This window comes from Hippopotamus amphibius, chromosome 2, assembly GCF_030028045.1.
Source record: "Hippopotamus amphibius kiboko isolate mHipAmp2 chromosome 2, mHipAmp2.hap2, whole genome shotgun sequence".
In the NCBI taxonomy this organism is placed as follows: Eukaryota; Metazoa; Chordata; class Mammalia; order Artiodactyla; family Hippopotamidae; genus Hippopotamus; species Hippopotamus amphibius.
In genome coordinates, this window is record NC_080187.1 from 204,302,411 (window position 1) to 204,322,470 (window position 20,060).

At 49.5% G+C, this 20,060-nt stretch overlaps 1 protein-coding gene across 3 annotated transcripts in view; it reads left to right on the forward strand.

Moving 5' to 3' along the window:
- TLN2 (talin 2) overlaps positions 1 to 20,060 on the forward strand; it is a 452,015-nt gene that overhangs the window by 409,038 nt on the left and 22,917 nt on the right. For all 3 annotated transcript variants that reach the window (XM_057722678.1, XM_057722677.1, XM_057722679.1), the window contains 6 exons: positions 1,051 to 1,217; positions 2,124 to 2,307; positions 5,665 to 5,790; positions 5,987 to 6,103; positions 8,258 to 8,443; positions 13,014 to 13,121. In XM_057722678.1, coding sequence (XP_057578661.1) covers positions 1,051 to 1,217; positions 2,124 to 2,307; positions 5,665 to 5,790; positions 5,987 to 6,103; positions 8,258 to 8,443; positions 13,014 to 13,121 — 888 coding nt within the window. The remainder of the gene's footprint in view (positions 1 to 1,050; positions 1,218 to 2,123; positions 2,308 to 5,664; positions 5,791 to 5,986; positions 6,104 to 8,257; positions 8,444 to 13,013; positions 13,122 to 20,060) is intronic.

The following is a 20,060-nucleotide window of genomic DNA, read 5'->3' on the forward strand; positions in this document are numbered from 1 at the left end:
TACAAATTTTAGGATTGTTTGTTCATTTTCTGTGAAAAATGCCATTTTAATTTTGGTAAGAATTGCATTGAATTATGTATTGGTTTTGGTAGTATTTTATACTACCAAACTACTATTTTGACAGTATCCTTCTAATCCATGAGCACAGACTATCTTTTAATTTTCACGCCTTCTTCAATTTCTTTGATGTCTTGTAGTTTTCAATATACAGGTCTTTCACCTCCTTGGTTAAGTTTATTCCTAGGTATTCTATTCTTTTTCATGCAATTTTAGATGGGATTGTTTTCTTAATTTCTCTAATAGTTTGTTGTTAGTGTATAGACACACAATAGATATTTGTTTATTGATTTTGTATCCTGCAAGTTTGCTGAATTCATTTATTAGTTCTCACAGTTTTTTTATGGAGTCATCAGGGTTTTCTATATATAATACCATGTCATCTGCTAATTGTGACAATTTTAATTCTTCCTTTCCAGTTTGGATGCCTTTTATTTCTTTTTCTGGTCTAAAGCTTTTAGCTCTTCACCTTTGAATATAATGTTAGGTATCAACTTGTATGTAACTTTATATTGAGGTGTGTTCTTTCTATACCCACTTCATTGAGAGTTTTTATCATAAATGGCTGTTGAATTTTGTCAAATGCTTTTTCTGCATTTATTAAGATGACTATATGATTTTTACAATGTGGTGTATCACATTGACTGATATGTGGATGTTGAACCATCCTTGCATCCCTGGAATAAATCCCATTTGATCATGGTGTGTGATACTTTTATTGTATTATTGAATTTGGTTTGTTGCTATTTTGTTGAGGATTTTTACATCTGTGTTCATTAGGGATATTGGCCTATAATTTTCTTTTTTTGTGGCAGCCTTGCCTTGTTTGGGTATCAGTAATTTTGGTCTCATGAAATGGGTTTGGAAGAGTTTCCTCATCTTCTATTTTTTTAAGCATTCTTTGCAGTGTTGTTGTTTTTTTTCAGTGTGAAAACCTTTGGGTTATATTTTCTCCATGTTCCATACCCCCTGACATTTCCTCTCTGCCTGTAGGTGTCCTTGGTGCTATCAGCTCTCCAGGCTGGGAACAAGGGGACCCAGGCATGTATCACAGCTGCCACTGCCGTGTCCGGAATCATTGCCGACCTGGACACCACCATCATGTTTGCGACAGCAGGGACCCTGAACGCAGAGAACAATGAGACCTTCGCAGACCACAGGTATGGGAGTGAAGGCCATCCTGGGGCTCCTGGACGGGGAGAGGTTCAGTATAGCCTGATGGACTTTGGAGATGCTGCCCAAGAGCCAGAAATGTGGTTATCCATTTTGATTTCAACAGGATGCTCAAGTGGGGGAAGTGAACCATGTAATCAGAATAAGTGCCTTTTCTCAACTGTAAGCAGAGTTGTGTTCCAGCTTTGCCTTTCACAGCCTAAATCCAGTCGGTTCTGGCAGAGGATAGCTTTTTGATCTTTTTGCTTTCTAAGCTAAAATGCTTTGCCCTTGATTTTTTCACTCTGCCCAGTGGGACTGGGAGTGGCCTGCGCAGGCGTTTAGCTCTTCCCTAAATGGGGTGTGAAGCTCCAAGCCTGCTGGCTCTTCAGATTCTGCTTCAGAGGCTGTTGCCAGGGGCGCTGTTTGCTGCTGGAAACCCCCCATATCCTCGCCACATGTCCAGCATCTTTCTTCCTCTCTCTTCAGCCTCAGGACTGGGCAGGGTAGGAGATTCCCAGTATCCTGTCACCCCTTCCAGAACCCAGCCCCTTGGGCTCTCATGTCCAGGGCAAGGTGTGTCCTCACAGCTACCTGTAGCTATGAAGTATTTTCAGAGATAGTAGGAACCACAGAGAAGAAGCTACAGGGCTGGGGGAAGGGGGCCCAACTGGTGGGACTGAATCTTCAATTGAAGCTTTACCGTGAATCGACTGTGAATTCTGGGCTGAATTTCCTCTCCTTTCTCCTAATTTTCTTACATGGGAGATGAGAGCCTCCTATTAAGGGAGGAGACACACATCACCTCTCTTCTTCAACACCCTTTCACAAAATCCCCTAGAGGGGTTTCTTTTCCTCCTAATTACCAGTGAGCAAGCTCTGCTCTTTGTCTCTCCTCCTCCCCTCTTTCTCAGGGAAAACATTCTGAAGACAGCCAAGGCCTTGGTGGAAGACACGAAATTGCTGGTGTCAGGGGCTGCATCCACTCCAGACAAGCTGGCCCAGGCAGCCCAGTCCTCGGCAGCCACCATCACCCAGCTTGCCGAGGTGGTCAAGCTGGGGGCTGCCAGCCTGGGCTCTGATGACCCTGAGACCCAGGTAGGTATGAGTGGGCCCCGTGGTCCCACACACACTGTGCACCAGGCCTCAGAAGAAAGCAAAGGCAAATAGGAGCTTTGGGAGTGGACACTATGTGCGTGGGTGCGTCTGTAGTTTGGGGACTGGTATAAAGCAGTTATCCAGGCAGGACAGTGGCATGGTCTGTGGTGTGGCCGTGGCGATGGAGACAAGCCAACAGATTTGAGAGGAGCCTATAAAGAAGACTCAGCCAGGTTTGGAAAACAAACAGACACAGTGAGCGTTTGGAGGCCGGGATGACTGCGCGTTTCAGGCTAGATCAGTGAGTGGATGGTGGCTCCGGGTACCCAGCTGGGGCTCCCTGGAGGGAGGGCTGCCCCGGGCAGAGATGCAGGTGAGTTCAGTTTGCAGCGTGTTGAATTGGAAGTTCCAGAGAGACGCTCAAGTAGAACGAGTGAGTGGGCTTGAGCCTGCTCGGGTTTGGGGATGTGGATGCAGGGGTTGTTGGCCGACAGACAGTGACTGCAACCACAGGGGAGGAAGAGGAGAAGGGGTTAAGGCAGAGCTGAGGAATCCACCATTTAGGAGAAAGAGATATCTAAGGAGATTGAGAAGTAGCAGCAGCTGGTAGGAGAAAGGCCCGGGGCCTGATGTTAAGAGGAAGGAGTGCTTCAGCCCACCAGAGACTCAGCCGAGGCAGCGAGAAAGATGAAGGTCTGAGAGCCAGCCCCACGTCCCAGGGCTGTGGAGGGCAGTGGCCGCCCAGCCAGGCCTGTGAGTGAGCAGTGGCCAGAGGAGGATGAAAGAAGGAAGCCATTGTGTATAAACGCCCCATCTGAGAAATCTGGCTCTGAAGGGAAGGAGAGAGGAGCTGCGGGGCAGGGAAGGGCTCCACGCTCTGTGACACTCTGCTTCAGGTTTAGCCACTTCAGTGACGTTACCTGCCTGGTCCTTGGCCCCCCAGCCTAGACCATCAGCTCCGCAAGGACAGGGCCCATGGTTTGTTGATCTTTGAAACCTACACACCCAGCACAGCTCCCGCACATCGTGGATACCCAACAAAGTAGTTCGGCTCTTGCTGAACTGACAGCCACCCATGGCCGTCATTGATGGACTCTCCCCGTTCCCGAGTGCAAAACCTAAAAATCCCTCTGCTCTTTCACCCCGGCACCATCACATGGTAAACACGTCAGTTTTCACTGCTTAAACCATGCTCAGTAAACAAGCCTATTCAGCCCATTTGGACAACACTGGAGAGAGAACCTCCTAGCATCCAGCACCAGGGTTGACGACAGCTACTGTTCTGGTGAACACAAGGCCACCAGCTTTGCTCCCACACGGCCGGCCGTGACCCTTCCCTTCCTGACATGCTCCAGTGGAGCGGAGCCCCGTGAAGGAAACATTCCACCTGTTGGCTTTTTACTCCTTCTGCTGGCTTTCTCTTTGATAACATCAGAGCTCAGTTTGGCTGCCTCTGGAATGCGAAGCATTCACAGACCTCTCTGCCTGGGTATTGTTCTTACCCCCATGGAGGAAGGAAAAGCTAGAAAATGCATCAGTGGGTTTGGAACCCACACTCTCCCTGAGCCCCAGCTCAATCAGCTGGGAGGATTTAAATCTTTGGATACAAAGAAATGTATCAAATTGCTTAGAGTCTTAACTCCCAAGTGGTCTAGGTGTCCTAGAGCCCAACTTCTTTTGAGGCCACCAGTGGGAAATGTCCCCTCAGAAAAGTGCGCCCACTCACTGGTTACTGTTCAGTGACTGGGGTGGGACAGTGTATGCCAGCTGTCGGCAGCACACCTGCCCGCTGCTCCTCCCTGCTGTGGTCCCCACCGTCAGCCCCTCCTCACGGGCCCCATCGCAGCCCGACATGCCCGGAGCTTTCAGAGGTTAGCAGAGGCCCCGTGCGCCGTGTGGTTGAGAAGCCATGGGATGGAGACGGAGAGGGTGGGAGGCCGGGCAGTCACGGCGTAGCTGTACTTACAGGTTCTGGGACGCTAGAGTTTCTAAGATGTTTTCACGTCCATTATCCAGTTCATGCTGCCAGCAGCGCGGTAAATGGGCAGGGCTGGCACTGTGGACCCCATTTGTAGATGAGGAGCCAGGGCCAACGAGCGTAATGCAGTGTGGAAGTGAAGACCATGGCCCTTGGGATCACACTGACCAGAGTGTGAATCCCAACCCTGCCATTCCCAGGCTCTGCAAGTGTGGACATGAGCATCGTAGTTCCTACTCGAGATGGCAGTGATGAGGGTTACATAAGATACCGTGCGTTGTGCTTGGCTCGGCACCTGGAACATTGCCCTCAGTGAAGGGAAGCTGTTGTTATTAGAAGTAGGAGTTGTAATTTTAGGTACTGGACCACGAAGACTTAAATGTAATGCCCAATGTCATGTAATTCCTAAGTACGCCTCGTACTTGAGATTCCAAGTCTAACACACGGAAGTGGCCTGTGGTCTCCGTTCAGTTGGGAGAGTGAAGATACTGTGTTCCATCCGATGTTATGTGGTTCTATGTCTGTATGTTCGTTCATTCTGTGAGTATTTGCTCACTACACACCAGGCCCTGTTCTGAGGGCAAAACACAACAGACAGAAGTCCAAGCTGGCCCTCCTTGAGCTTCCATCCAAGTTGGGGGAGAAGACAGATGGTATGTAAGTGAATAAATATTAAAGTGATTCCACATACTGCTAAGGGCTGTGAATAAAACAGGGCAAGCTGAGGGAGTTTCGGTGGGGGTGGGCTTGTAGCTGGAGTGGTCAGGGAGGGTCTCTGAGGACATGATATTTGAGCTGAGAGCTGAAGGATGAAAAAAGCTGGGTTCCAGGCAGGGAGGGGAGCAAGGGCAGAGGCCCCGAGGTCGGAATGAGGGAGTATTTCCAATGGGGAAGAAAGAAAGACAGACCCATGTGCCTGTAACATGCTGAGTGAGTCAGGATCCCAGGAACCAAAGCTAGGGACACACACGGGCTGCCACAGAGGCCTTGCAGGCCAGGGCACAAGGTGTGCATTTTGTTCTCAGTGGTTTTGGTGACCAGTTCCAGGCACGGGTGAATGGTGTTGCCTCCCAGGTATTTGCTAAGCTGCCTTCATCCTTTCATAGGCAACTTGTCAGCAGAGCCGCCAGCTAGGCGGGGTTTCTGAACATACTACATCCACCTGGGTTCTGCATCCTGGCTCAGCATCCACCTCCCTTAGGCAGCTGCTTCAAGTCTGGATTCTGGATTTCCACCCGGACTCCTGCATCAGAGTCTCTACGGGAGGCTCCCGGGGATTCTCCTGGGCTGCACGCCTGGGAGCTGCCGATGAAAAGCCCTGCTCCCAGGCTGTGTGCTCTTGGTGCAGCCTGCTGACCTGGGCCCGTGCTCTCCTTCAGGTGGTGCTGATCAATGCCATCAAAGACGTGGCCAAGGCCCTTTCAGATCTCATCGGTGCTACCAAGGGAGCTGCCAGCAAGCCCGCCGATGACCCCTCCATGTACCAGCTCAAGGGGGCCGCCAAGGTAGAGTAGAGCCCCAGCGAGGGGCAAGCATGCCAGGGTGCTACATTGAGATGCACACTCGAGTGTCAGAGGACATGTCTCTGAGCTCCTTTTTCACTTAGAGGTGCTGGTTCTCATGGCATTAGGTCTGGAACTAAAAGGAGGGTTGAGACCTCAGTGCACTCCCTGTTTTCTCTTGGCCTCTCGTCCCATGCAGGTGATGGTGACCAATGTCACTTCCCTCCTCAAGACCGTGAAGGCAGTGGAGGACGAGGCCACTCGGGGCACACGGGCGCTTGAGGCCACCATCGAGTACATGAAGCAGGAGCTCACGGTAAGGAGCCAGCGGTCACCTCCCTCAGGCCCCGCGTCCAACAGCCGACCCTAGTGCAGCCTCCCTGCAGTTTTTAACATAAAGAGGTTTTTATCTGGAGTACCTGAGCTGGGGGCCCCACTCACGGGCCTGCTGGTAGATTTGTATCATGGAGACCCCATGTGATACTGACCTCGGAGTCTGGCTAAGATCAATTTGTAATTGTAATTAAATGACTTGAAATATATGGCTTGGAATTATTCAGGTTTAGTTCCACTAAAATTACAGCATAAAATGAAAGCACTACAGAAGGGTCCTGGCAAAGCGGAAATTCAGTGTGGCCGTTTGCACTCGCCTTGACTTTAAATGGTGTGTAATTGTGCAGCCATGGACAGCCTCTCCTGACTCCCGTTGCCATCAGCAACAGCTCACACTGCTGCACACGTACGGACTTAGGAGTCTGCGGTTTGCTGCTAGGAAAACCTGGGTACCTTTACCTGGGACACTTCCCTTTAAAGCCCAGCTTCCTTCTGTGTGAGCTGTCTGATCTCAGAGACGCTGACCCCATGTTCACTCTTGCCTAGAGTAACATCAGGATGTTACTGTGATTGTCTCCTGTTCTTTTGATCTCGTGATCCTTATCCCAAGAAACTGAAATATGCTGAAAATGAGTAGTTTCAAACTGAGGTTTCTTTTTAATAGGCGATGTGATCACAGATTCAACTTCTCTTTGGGAAGGAGGAGTCTTTAGAGGGTCACCTGTGAAGGCCACAGGCCCCTGAGGGGCAGGAGTAGAGATGACCAGTTCTGCTGGGTTTTGGTGGTGGAGGCCTGGGTTCTCTTGTCTTGTTTCTAATGACTCCAGCCTTGGTTGGTGTTGTGCTTATTCGTTCTCACACAAAGAAGAAACTGAAAAATACAGATGGTATCCTGAAGCACTGCTGCCTGGCATGTGCCTGCTTGCACGGGCTGGGGGTTCTTACCAAGTCTGGACACACGTTAGAACTGGTGTGGGTGGGTCTAATGGTAGCAATGGAAGAGATTTGAAATTTGGGGCTTTCCTGGGAAATTACAGACATGCAATCGACCTAAGTATACCAGTGTGATTTAGAATTGACTCAGATAGTGCATTTTCATGAACACAAGAGGTTCCTAAAGGAGCATGTGCCCCAAGGCCCATGTTACTGTGGAGGGCTCTGTCCATGTTCATTACACCGCAGCATTCAGGGGGGTCCTGGGCAGCCTGACTGTAGCTGTTCATTTTTAGGAGAATATGATGTTTAACCCTGGTTGGCACACGGCAGGGATGCTTGCTGGGTTCTCCTTTCTGCTTCAAGGAAGACATCCCTGCTGAAACGTGGCTGCCTAGGGCTGAAGACAGAGCAGCCCCAACTGGTTCCAGAGTCCTCTTGTGCAGGGACAGCCAGGGCACCCATCACTCATGGTAGAACCATGGCAGCTGGGCTGGAAGCAGAAACGGCTGGCTTGATTGGCAGGTGGAACTTTAAAGTGGGATATTCACTTACCACGGCTCGTTTATTTCAGCTTCTCTAAAGGTGTGTGTGTGTGTTGTTAAATAATTCACAGTGTCACCATGGTATACTCGACATGAACGCCTCCGCACAATCAGGCAGTTATATTTGTAAGAAAGGCTAAGAATAGAAGAAAGCGAATGCTTCATTTCCCCAGCCCCACACCTTCTTAAAGGGAGAGAGCTGAGTCCAGAGCGATGCATCCAGGTCAGTCCTGCCCTGGAACCAGCATCTAGGTTGCAGAGTTTCTGGGAACTCCTGAAGCACGAGCAGAAATGGGCCAGGAGAACTGGGAAGCCGCACAACCCCGCCCCCACCCCACCCCCAGGGGGGGCAGGTGGTGAATACACGTTGAGTGTCAGTTTCCGCAGGCAAACAGGTTAACACTGTGGATCCTCCTCTGGCCCCACGTTGTCCCTGTGAATGCCGCGCACAGGTGTGCGCGGCTTATCCACGCTGGAATCTTGAAAGCAAGAATGATATGACTGTACGCAAATTAAATTTCTAATTTCCTGCCAGTTGACGGTTTCTTCCCATGACTGGCTCAGGTTTCAGACACTGAGCTGCTGCCAGCAAGGGAGGCATAAGTTATTTCTGTCCTTCCCTTTTTGATTTTTTCAGCTCTTCGATTTCTAACTTCCAGGTATTCCAGTCAAAAGAGGTACCTGAAAAGACATCATCACCTGAAGAATCCATCAGGATGACCAAAGGCATCACCATGGCAACAGCCAAAGCCGTGGCAGCTGGGAACTCATGTCGACAGGAAGACGTGATCGCCACCGCCAATCTGAGCCGGAAGGCTGTGTCAGATATGTTGATGGCCTGCAAGGTAAAGGCTTTGGCACTGTTTAGGGTGGGTAGGAAGTGCTCTGTCATGGTTGAGCTTTTGGGTTCAGTCTGGAGAGGGAGAGGGGCTGGCCACATGTAGAAGGGAGCAGCTCAGTACCTTAACCTGTACGATAGAATCCACACTGAAGGCAGGTGTGCCTGTCAGCCCGAGGGAGGTGGCTCTCTTGGGGCAGTTTTGTGTTTAAGAGGGTGTGGAGTTGGTCTGCTGACTTACCCTCCCACTTTGCCTCTCAGTTCTTCCTAAATAGGCAGGACACCTTCTTTTTGGGGGGCTGTAGTGGAGGCCACTCCGTCAGTTGTAAAGCTGGCCTGTGGCATTTTGTTCCAGGCCCTCCAAAGGAAAACCACACCCCTCATCAGCCTGCACCCTTTCCTGCCTCCATAGGTCAGCCATCCTGTGCCAGGAGGGGTGTTGCCATAATTGGGGGAGGGAGGGAGTGAGAGGAACAAAACAGAACGTCAGGGGTCTGCCTTTTTGCTCTCTGTGCCAGACGTCTTAGAGAAGCTTTTCCGATCCTTGGGGAGACAACGGGGGCGGCTGCCCTGAGCCCGTGCTTGGAGAGGAAGCTGGGGAGACTTGAGCTTTATGACCTTCACTTTATGTTTTATCTATGAAGCAAGGGAGCCATAAAAGCCCCCAGGCTCCCTGCCTCCCAGCACTCCCACCCCAGCCTTTCACCCTTCCAGGCACAGCTGTGTCCCAGGGACCCTGACTTCTGCTCCATGATGGATCAGTGAACCCCCTGCCGTGGTGAGCAGACGGGGATGAAGCTCAGAAGGGGAGAAGCAGCTGTTGCAGCTTGGGGTCCTGGAGAACAGGACCCTTCTTTGTGGTGAAGTGAGTTGTGAGGAGAGCTTGATGCAGGGTCGGATGATGGCCTCTCAGGTTCCTCGGCAGGGGTAGGATGGGCTGGTGTCCCCAGGCAGAGGCAGGGCGAGGCAGCCAGGCTAAAGGGCTGGGTGTGCGAGGGCTCGGCGTGGGAAACAGCACCGCATTTCCTGGTCTCCTGGGTGTGGGGGAGGGTAGAGCGTGGGGAACAGGGGTAGGCGGGGAGGGGAAGAGGGTGGCAAGAGGGCAGGGCCACGGTCATGAGGACCGTGTGTGCTGGCCCCGGGAGTTGAGACTCTCCCAAGGCCACAAGTACAGTTTTGATGTGCTCAGTGGAGTCTGCCCCGGTGGAAGTGATAACTCCCCAAAAGGGTTACAGCCTCCATCAGAACAGTATTTATTAGAGACGTCCCTGGCAGTCCAGTGGTTAAGGCTTCAGCTTCCAGTGCTGGGGGTGCAGGTTTGATCCCTGGCCAGGGAGCTAAGATCCCACATGCCTCGGGACCAAAAAAGCCAAAACATAAAAGACAGAAGCAATATTGTAGCAAATTCAATAAAGACTTTAAAAATGGTCCACATCAAAAAAAAAAAATCTTTAAAAAAACAAGACAAAACCGTATTTACCAGCAAGATATGGCCTGAATGCCACCATGGTGTGCATGCAGGGCACCTCGTAGTTTCGGAAGGGCTGGCATCTATATCTTGTCCTTCAGTCCTCGATGGGAAGGGTAAGGGAAGTTATCCTCATTTGATGGATGATGAAACAGGCTTGGAGAGATGAAGGGGCATGACCACGGTCACACAGCTACTTACGATCAGAACCAGAACGGAAATCGTGTCTTCTGAGTTCCGGGCCAGTCCGTTTCTGCTGCCCGTGGCCTTCCAGCCATGGAGCTCAAGGTCGCTGTGGTTAATGAGTGATGGGGACTTTTGTCTCCATGTTACAGATGTGAAATGAAAGGGGGAAATGGAAAGTAGCTCTGATTTTCAAGTCTCTTTCCTCACACACATCCGCCTGTTTTCAGGGGAGGAGGTTAAGGATTAAAGTACCGGTGCCATTTGCCCAGCCTCGACTCCTCGCCGTTATCCCGCCCCGGATCAGGCCATCCTGATTTTGCAGGACAAAATAACAGCCAGAGCTTCACACACCAATACCAGACTTGAGGACAGGTGTCAGTGTTGAGCGCTGAGGCTCCTGTGAGGAAAGGACTTACTGACACTTCCATTTCCTTTGGCCTCCTGTATTCCCCATCCTGTTGCAGGAAGGAAATGAGGCAGCTTGCCAGAAAGGGTGTGCAGTAAGAACATATAGAAAGCCAGGGATGCCTAGTGGGGGGTCAAGAAGGAACCCTTTGTGCCAAGCAGAGGGGCCACGTGGCCGTATTTGGACACCACCTTTGGGGCTGAGCAGGGCAGCAACGGAGGTGCAGTAGGTCCCATGCTGACTCGCCTTATCAGAGACAGGGAGGATTGTACTGATTGCTCGGTGGGGACACAGACTTCCTACACCCTAATTCTAGTGTCTGTTTCTTTCTGGTCTTCCTCTCACGTCCGTAAGCCTACATCAGATACAATTTCATATCTCTGTTTACAATTAACGTTACATGACTGTTTCTGTGATACTAGAAGTCATTATAACTGACTCTTTAATGACCACAAAATGTTCTGTTACTGAATGTACTCTTTCCCCCACTATCAGATATCTAGATTGACTGCAATTTTTTTAATTCATCAACTTTACTGCAATGAATATCTTTGGGTATATCCGTTCTTTCTATGCTTTGGATAATATCCGTAGGCAAGGCTCCCGGAAGTAGAATTAGCATGTCACGTGGCGTGACATGCTAATTATTGCTGCATTGCTCTCCCAAGGGCTCTACCAGGTTAGAGCCACCAGCAGCGACTGCCCAGCAGTGACCGTCGGCTCCCACACAGCGCCCAATGAGGGCCGTGCACGTTACCTACTGGAGAAGCACCATAGCCCGTGTCTCCCTGCGGTGGTGTCTCATCGAACCAGACACGGGCTCTGTCCTCACACCTGGAGACACAGCGGAGCGAGGCTGATAAAAATGTGAGAGGGGTTAAAGGCCTGCCCCGTCAGCTGAGTGAAATCAGGCTCGTGACTGGCAAATACTCGCCACTCGAATTATCCCCCCGCCTTCTGGGGGGCTCTTTGGGGGAGCTACGGGGAAATTTTCCCAGGTGTTCCCCCAGCAGCCCCCAGAGCCGGGGAGAGGGATCTGACTGGAGGAAGCATGGAGGCAGGCCACTCTTCCCCTTCTGCCTTGACCTTTTATCGTAACGTGTGATTTGTATGGGTCCTGACTTGTGATTTTTATGCAGTTTTCTGTTTTTCGTATTCCTGTAAGCCCCTTCAAGTTCTTTCCAGAGTGAGTTGTAGGAGGAAAGGCTAAATGGGTAGGGATGCCAGATTGAGCAAATCAAAAACGGGCTGCCCCGGACTTCCTAGGTGGCGCAGTGGGTAAGAATCCGCCTGCCAACGCAGGGGACACGGGTTCGAGCCCTGGTCCGAAGATCCCACGTGGTGTGGAGCCACTAAGTCCGTGCGCCACAACTATTGAGCCTGTGCTCTAGAGCCTGTGAGCCACAACTATTGAGCCCATGTGCTGCAACTACTGAAGCCCATGTGCCTAGAGCCCGTGCTCTGCAACAAGAGAGGCCACCACAATGAGAAGCCCACGCACCACAACAAAGAGTAGCCCCTGCTGCTCACTGCAACTAGAGAAAGCCCGTGCGCAGCAACGAAGACCCAACACAGCCAATTAAATACGTAAATATATAAATATATAAATAAATAAATAAATAAATAAATTTAATAAAAAAAACGGGCTGCCCCATACTTAGGCTAAAAGTTTTCATTGTTTATTCAAAATTCAAATGGAACGGGACGTCCTGTAGTTCGTCTGGCAGACCCGTGAATGGGTGTGCCATCTAAATGACACCTCACGAATGACTCAAGTTGGCAGGTCACAAGGACAAGAGAAAACGGACAGATGCTGTGTTAACCGTATGTCCTGGTTTGCTTATCTCGATGAGTATAATGTGAGCAGAGTTATTTATGGCACCTCTGGGGCTGCTGGGAGCTCACTGTCTGAAGGTTCCCAGGAGCCAGTGGGTCCCAATCGGGAGACTCGCTGTGACTGCAGTGTGGTCAGGTCACAGAGTGAGGACTTGGGCGTGATGAGCCTGTGAACAGAGAGGGGTCTTCAGGACACTTCACGCTGCAGGAGAGAGGCAGAGAGAGGTTGCTCCCAGGACCATACAACTCCAGCTGTAAGCCCCAATCATGAATCTTTCCTGGGCACATGTGGGATTTCTTACCTTTCAATAAAAGATGGGAGCGGGGGTGGGGCGTGATGAGAGAGGACAGAAAGAGGGGCCAGATTCACTTGCTTTTGTCTGGTCCCCGGGTACTTGGAAAAAGCAAGACACAAACTGTTGTCAGAGAACCTGCAGTGGAGACAGATGGGACCTAGCAGGAGAATGTAGAGGAAGACCCCTCCCCTCTCCAGGGAGGCAGAGAAGGTTTCTCAGAGAGGTCACTGAAGGTCAGACAGAAGGAGTTCCAGCATCAAGGTCTCCTGCCTCTGTGTCCCAGGCCACACAGCACTGCTGGGCAGGTGACCCCACCTGGCCGCCTGGTCCACTTGCCACCTGGCTCTTCCTGTTTTAAGATGTCAACGTTTCTTTCTCTCTGCAGCAAGCATCCTACCACCCTGACGTCAGTGAGGAGGTGCGCACCAGAGCCTTGCGGTACGGGACGGAGTGCACCCTCGGCTACCTGGACCTTCTGGAGCATGTGTTGGTGGTGAGGAGGGGCGTGGGCCGGGCTGGGGCTGGGGAAGAGCTGACCCGGGTGCAGAGCATCCTTTCCTCGGGAAAGCCCCTCTTAGAGCATCTTGCAGGCTCCACTTGCGAGGCTGGGACTGGATTGAGCTGAAAAGCCTCTCGCCTCACACGGCTCCAGCACACGAGATACAAATGTAGTCTGGAGGGAGGTGCAGTTCAAATCCAGAAGAGCCTGGCTCCCTCGCTGCACCAAAGAGGCAAGACTAGAGTGGAAGAGGGGTAGGTGGGCAGAGTGAGGGGCGAAGCAGGTAGGACACACAGAGCCACCACTGAGAAGAGGTCAGGAGGTCCAGTTAGGAGAAACCCCAGTCCACCCTGCAGGAGCCAGGAAGGCTCCTAAAAGAGCCAGGCCAGCCTCCATGACAAGCTAGCAGCATCACCAGTGCTGCAGGAGACCTGCTAGCCTCTAGCAATTTCCTCCAGTCCTGGAACCAGTGGCTTAGACCACACTGAGAATGACCGTTCCCTTCGTCTGATGACCTTCCGCCAGCCTGGTGTGCCCACGTGGAGCTGGGTTAAGGAGGCTGAAACGGAAGGCGCTGGCCAGGTGGACGGCCCACCCGGGAGCTCAGGCTTGCACCGTCTCCCTGTTCTTAGTGCGGCTTGGCTTCCCCCAGACCCTCAGAGCCACACCATGGGGAACCAAGGAGTAGAGGTGGTGTGCTCTGTCCCTGTCTAATCCTGGGAGCCATGTTTAGAACTGGGGGAGGTCTGGGAGAGAGCTTGTTCAATAGAGACACCCCAGATGAGATGTGATGATGGCTCCCCTCCCTTCGGTGCCCTTGCTCCTTCCCAGACCTAAAAAGAAAACGATCCAGCAGGGCACTTTCAGATACACAACATGTGTACCTCGAAGACTGTTAAGGCTTTGATTTGCTGGGCACTGAAGTTTTCCTCTTTTTGTGCAACCCCATAGGGTTAGCAGGCCAAAGGAATGATTCAAGACCCAGAGAAGTTTGGCTCCTTGATTGAGGTCACCCGGCTACTAATGACAGACCTGGGACTAAGTCCCACTTATTAGTCTCAGCTCTGCTCATTCTAGCATTTCGCTGCCTTCTCCTTAAACTTAAATTACCTTCTGATGTTAAGCGTTTTAGGTCTTTTAAGGGAGCATTACTTTTTTTTGTCTGCGTTGGGTCTTCATTGCTGCGCATGGGCTTTCTCTAGTTGTGGCGAGAGGCTACTCTTCGTTGCAGTGCATGGGCTTCCCGTTGTGGTGGCTTCTCTTATTGCAAAGCACAGGCTCTAGGCACATGGGCTTCAGTAGTTGCAGCATGCAGACTCAGTAGTTGTGACTCGAGGGCTCTAGAGCATAGGCTCAGTAATTGTGGTGCACAGGCTTAGTTGCTCCTCGGCATGTGGGATCTTCCCAGACCAGGGATCAAACCCTTGTCCCCTGCATTGGCAGGCGGATTCTTAACCACTGAGCCACCAGGGAAGTCCTGGGGGCATTTCTTTTATTCTTCACCCAGGTAACTGTGGTCAGTGTGAAAGAATATCTTTTATGAGCGTGGCCAGTCTGGGGTTACTAACATTGGGCTCCCAAAGCCTGAACGCTTGCTGGTAGAAACGAGTGTCTTGCCTGTGGGCAGAGGAGAGAATTTCTGAGCCAGTCTGTGTTCACAGGCACGAGCCTCCCCAGCCAAGCCAGCTGTTTGTGTTGGGATATGAAGCGTTCAGCGCATGAGCATGCTTAGCAGGAAATTCAGCGTAAAGAGAATGAAGCCAGCAAGGCTTCCAAAAGGTATCTTTTTCTTCATGGGACCATCTATGCTGGGCACATGGAATCTTGTTATATCCAGACATTAGAAGGCATAGTGGAAAGCATAGTGGCTTAGGTTTAAAAGCCTTGAATTCAAATCCTGGCTCTGCCAAGTAAATAGCTGCGCTACCACTGTCTGATCTGGGCTTCAGGTTGCTCACATGTTAGCCTGCTTATTAAGGACTGAGTGAGGCTGTGGGGAGCCCGGGGCTCTGGCTGAGCTCACGTGTGCTGCACGCTTCGTTGACATCCTCCCGGCAGGTGCGAGTCCTGGCGAGGTGGAGGTGCAGGGCTGCAGCGGCAGTGACCTCCTAGCTTCCTAAGTGGGGGCTCTCCCCTGACCAAACCCCCCGCCCCCCGTTTCTCCCTGTCTCCATCTGTCATGCCTTGGTTTTCGTCCTGTTCATTTGATACTGGCATCCTCCTATTACTCACGTGAGGGGTCCTCACTTCGCCCCTTTCTTAGTTAAACTATGTTTCCCCGCTGCTGTGTCTGTACCTGTGCCGTGTTGACAACTGACCCAGTGTCGGTAGGTCCAGGCCCCTGCACACCTTTGCTTTTGATGAGCCATTTAACGAGAATGTCACTGCTTCAGGGTCCACTTGCAGCAGCATTTCTGCCAAATACATGAAGCGGGATGGAAAGGAGGCAGCAGCCTTCAAGGCATTCACTGGGGTCAAGATCTCAGGTTTCCCTTCTCCACACAAAGACAGCTTAGACCAGAGAGAGGAGTTCTGTCTTCATGAGGATGGGCAGGTTCCAGCACTTGTCTTGAGAACTTTCTCCCAGGGGAGAAGGAAGAGGGACCCCTCAGAGGGTCCCGTCCTTGACCTCAAGCCACCTTTAGACCCTCTCCCAGTATCTGGGAACCAGGTACTGCCTCCAACAAAGCACTTCCTCTGTCCTCCACAGCTCCTCTCCATGCCCACCCGTCTTGGTGAGCAGAAGTAGACTAGGCCTCCCGAGGGGCGTGGGTGGATGGTTGGCCTCTTGGACTAAAAGGAAGCTGATGGGTCCAGGGCCACTGTGAACATGATGCAAGACCTAGGAGCCATTCCCAGGGTACACACTCAGAGACCCCAGCTGTATGGCCACTTAATTACTGTGCCAGGCATCAGCCCTAGTGGTGATCAGCAGATTCTTCTGGAACAGGAGGAAGGTCACATACTGCAGGGAGACCCACATCACATGTGATTTGGGAGGTTTCATATGGGGACAGAGGTTGGCGATAGAAGAGTGACCACTCCCTTTTTTTCCTGGGCCCAACAAGAGCCATTGCACTTTACAGCCAGGTGTGCTTCCCCGATGTGTTTTCTGTTATGAATTCTTCTTGGTATTTACTGAAGAAACAGGACTCTGAAGCTTTATGTGTTCATAAACCTAAGTTGGCTGATTGCATGCTGGTTGATGTGTCTGTTAAAAGCCTGCCACCTGAATTTCTTTTCACCTTCCTATACAGTTATTATTGTAACTCGTAATTATGGCAGAAATTTAAATGTCCTGTTTCTCCATAGATGTTTTGAGATTTATGGTATGGGAAATGCTGGTGCTAAAACAAAATGATTAATAGGAAGGAAACCTAAATGACATGAAAACTTTTATACAGCATACAAAATTTCTCATCTTTTGCAAGGATGCTTTTGCCTCTTTATGGTGACAAGTGCTGATGGTTCTGACGACCAGGGAGCTACGAATGAAATCGCATCACGTATTTGTTCATATCTCTATTTTTGTCTCTTTAGAGACCTACACATACTCTTTGAAGGGTATTTTCCAATAAAAATGTAGGAAGGAGACCTCCCAGGGATTATCATAAACGTGAAAAATACCAGTTCCTAACTGAAAATTGTAGAACCTCTTTGACAGCGTTCTGTCCCCAAAGCTGCGGACATTTGTAGTTTCCTTGGGCCTGCAGCTGAAAATAAGTTCACATTTCACATCATAGACCTTCACTCCTTCTCCAAAGCAGACTTGAAAGAAATCTGGGCTAACGTGAGGCTAGGCAGGAGGAAGATTGTTCCATACGAGACGACCACGAGCCACAGGACCACTTAGGACAGAGCTGGTAGAGACCCGAGAAGAAGTGAGGGAGACAGAGACGCACAAACACAGAAACTATTTGTGTTCACTTCTGAGGGAGCTCAGAATTAGAAAACAAAAGCCAAATTGCTAATTTAGAGAAGACATCAGATTTACTGGAAAGTACCTGTAGGGTCGAGGGAAGGAATACTGAGATTAGCTATTTGAGGGTGAATAAAAAGCAGTTAAAACTAGAGATTTTCACACACACACACTCCATACACCCAGTCCTGGCCTCCTCCTCATTCGCTGGTCTTTATGGGGAGGTATATGTCATCAGATGACTACAGCACCTCCATCCTAAAAAGAAAGTCAGCCAACATTGGAACTGTAACAAGAGGTCCAGGAGACAGCCCTCCTGGATCATTGTGAAGCTGCCTTCTTGTTTTAGTTGACCAAAGAGAATTAGTAAGACTTCTGAAAGCTGAAGAAAGGCCAGATAATTGTCCAGCTTTTACAAAAGAGGAAAGAAAAACGTAGAAATGAAGGTTTGGAGAAAGTGTCCAGTAACTTAGAGGAATAAATCGAGGTCATTTTCAGGTGGTCCAAGGAAGCTTAGCCATCTTCTTTAGGGGTGGCTTTTCTTTCTTTCTTTTTTTTTTTTTTTTTTTTTTTTTTTTTTTTTTTTTGCTGTGTGCGGGCTTTCTTTGGTTGTGGTGAGTGGGGGCTACTCTTCGTTGTGGTGCGCGGGCTCCTCATTGCCATGGCTTCTCTTGTTGCGGAGCACGGGCTCTAGGCGCGTGGGCCTCTGTAGTTGCAGCACATGGGCTCAATAGTTGTGGCTCACGGGCTCTAAAGCGCAGCCTCAATAGTTGTGGCGCACAGGCTTCGTTGCTTCATGGCATGTGGGATCTTCCTGGAGCAGGGATGGAACCCGGGTCCCCTGCATTGGCAGGCAGATTCTTAACCACTGCACCACCTAGGAAGCCCAGGGGGCAGCTTTTCTTAATTTAGACACATGAAAACATGGGGAAAGTGTTCTGCTTTACCTTGTTCAGTTCAAATATGCTGGAGCCATGGATTCTTCACCTTCGGAGGCTGGTTTGTGTATTTCAGTTTCACTTTAGAAAAAAATCTTACACAGAAAACCATATCAACATTTGTGTGTCTACCATTTATAATTAACTAATTTTTTAAATTAATATTTTGTCTTGTTTGGTTCCAATCCTTATTTTGTAAAGAAATCTCTCACAGATGTAGAGAACAAACATATGGACACCAAGAGGGGAAAGTGGGGCGGGGCGCGGATGGGGGTGAATTGGGAGGTTGGGATTGCCATATATACATTACTAATAAGAAAAAAATATCAAATGGTACGCTTTAAATATATGCAATTTATTGTATGTCAATTATATCTCAACAAAAGTCCTTAAAAGAAAAAAGAAAGAAATCTCTCGAATATAATTAATTTTGTATCCTTTACCAATACCATTCTCCTTTGTTCTCTATACAGGCACAAATAACTATCATAACTTCAGCTTTCTTAACCTTTCGTAGATCTTGGGCCCCTTTGAGCTTGCTGAAAGCCCATTTCCTGCCTCTCCCTCCCCTCATCAGAGAAACATCAGCACACAAACACAAATGTCCCTTAAACTGTTAAGACAGTTCCCAGACCCGGACGCCCATCTGGATCCTTTGGGAATTTAGAAACTCTAAATTGAGAACCTCTCCTTGGGGAGTTTTTTTTTCTTTTGTTTTTTTTAGAATCCAGTTATCAGTCTACAAAAAATGGGATCTAATTTAGGCAGAGCCCTGACCTTGCTGCCCTGGGAGATGCTTTGTGAAGCTTTAGACGTGCCCATTTGAGCAGTGTTGGCCTTCTGCATTTGCTGTTGGCTGGTTTGTCATGGAGGATTTCTGTGGCAGGATGACGGGCAGTCACTTGGCCTCTGCAGCAACCACAGTTCAATATTGCTGCTAACCCACAATATGAGATCTTTGACAGGGTTAAAATTACACTCGCTTCCACTAGCAGCACTTTAATTTCGTTCTGTCTGCTGCCTGCTATTAGAAATCATGTTGACTTAATGAAGAATAAAAATAGAACTCCTCTGCTCCTGCCTTATCTAAATAGGGTGCTTTCCCGTAGGGCCATTCCCTTTCTTAGAGCCAGAGTGTACACAGAAGTGGTTTTCTCTCTCCGTCAAGGCTCTTTTAAAGACAAGTCCTTTGACCACCCGACTTTGATGATTTAAGTGAATCTCCCTACCACACCCGTAACTTTTGTTTCAGCTTTATTGGGGCATAACTAACACACAATAAACACATATTTGAAGTGTACAGTTTGAGTAGTGACATCGGAATACGTCTGTGAAAGCATCACCACAATCAAAACAATGAATATATCCGTTACTCTCTAAAACCTCCAGGCAATCACTAATCTGCTTTTCGTTATTATGGATTTGTTTGCATTTTCTGTATTTTATATAAAAGTAATCGTCTAGCATGTACTCTTCTTTGTCTGACTTCTTTCACTCAGCATCAGTTTTTTGGTTAAGCCACCCACTTAAACACCACCTTACCTTATTCTTGGTCTTAGGGCAAATCACACAGCCTTGCACCATTTACTGTCAGTCTCCCCATCATACCTTTAACTCCTTGCTTGTTCACGTTGTGTCGACCGCTGTAGGAAAAGCAAACAGCAAAGCCTGTGGACTACTTCGCTCTTTAGCCCCTGAGCCATAGCCATTATTCATCTGGTGGCTTTACACATGTATTGTTTCAGACAAATACAGCACAAGCCTTTTACGGTTAAGTGGTGGCAAATGGCCATTTGATCTAGAGCAGTGATTCACAACTTTGGCTGCATATGAGAACCACCTGGAGAACTTTTAGAAATTCTGATGCCCAGGCCATACATCAGACCAATTCCATCAGTAGCCCGGATGGAAATATATCCTATCTTAAATTATATATTAATTTATACACTCTATAATGAAAGGACTGTTTTTGCTGTGCTCATTTAATAGATAAGTAAACTGAGGCTTAGCGAGAAGATAAATAACTGGACAATAGTTACTGAGGTACATTGACTCTAGAACCTACCCTTGATTCAG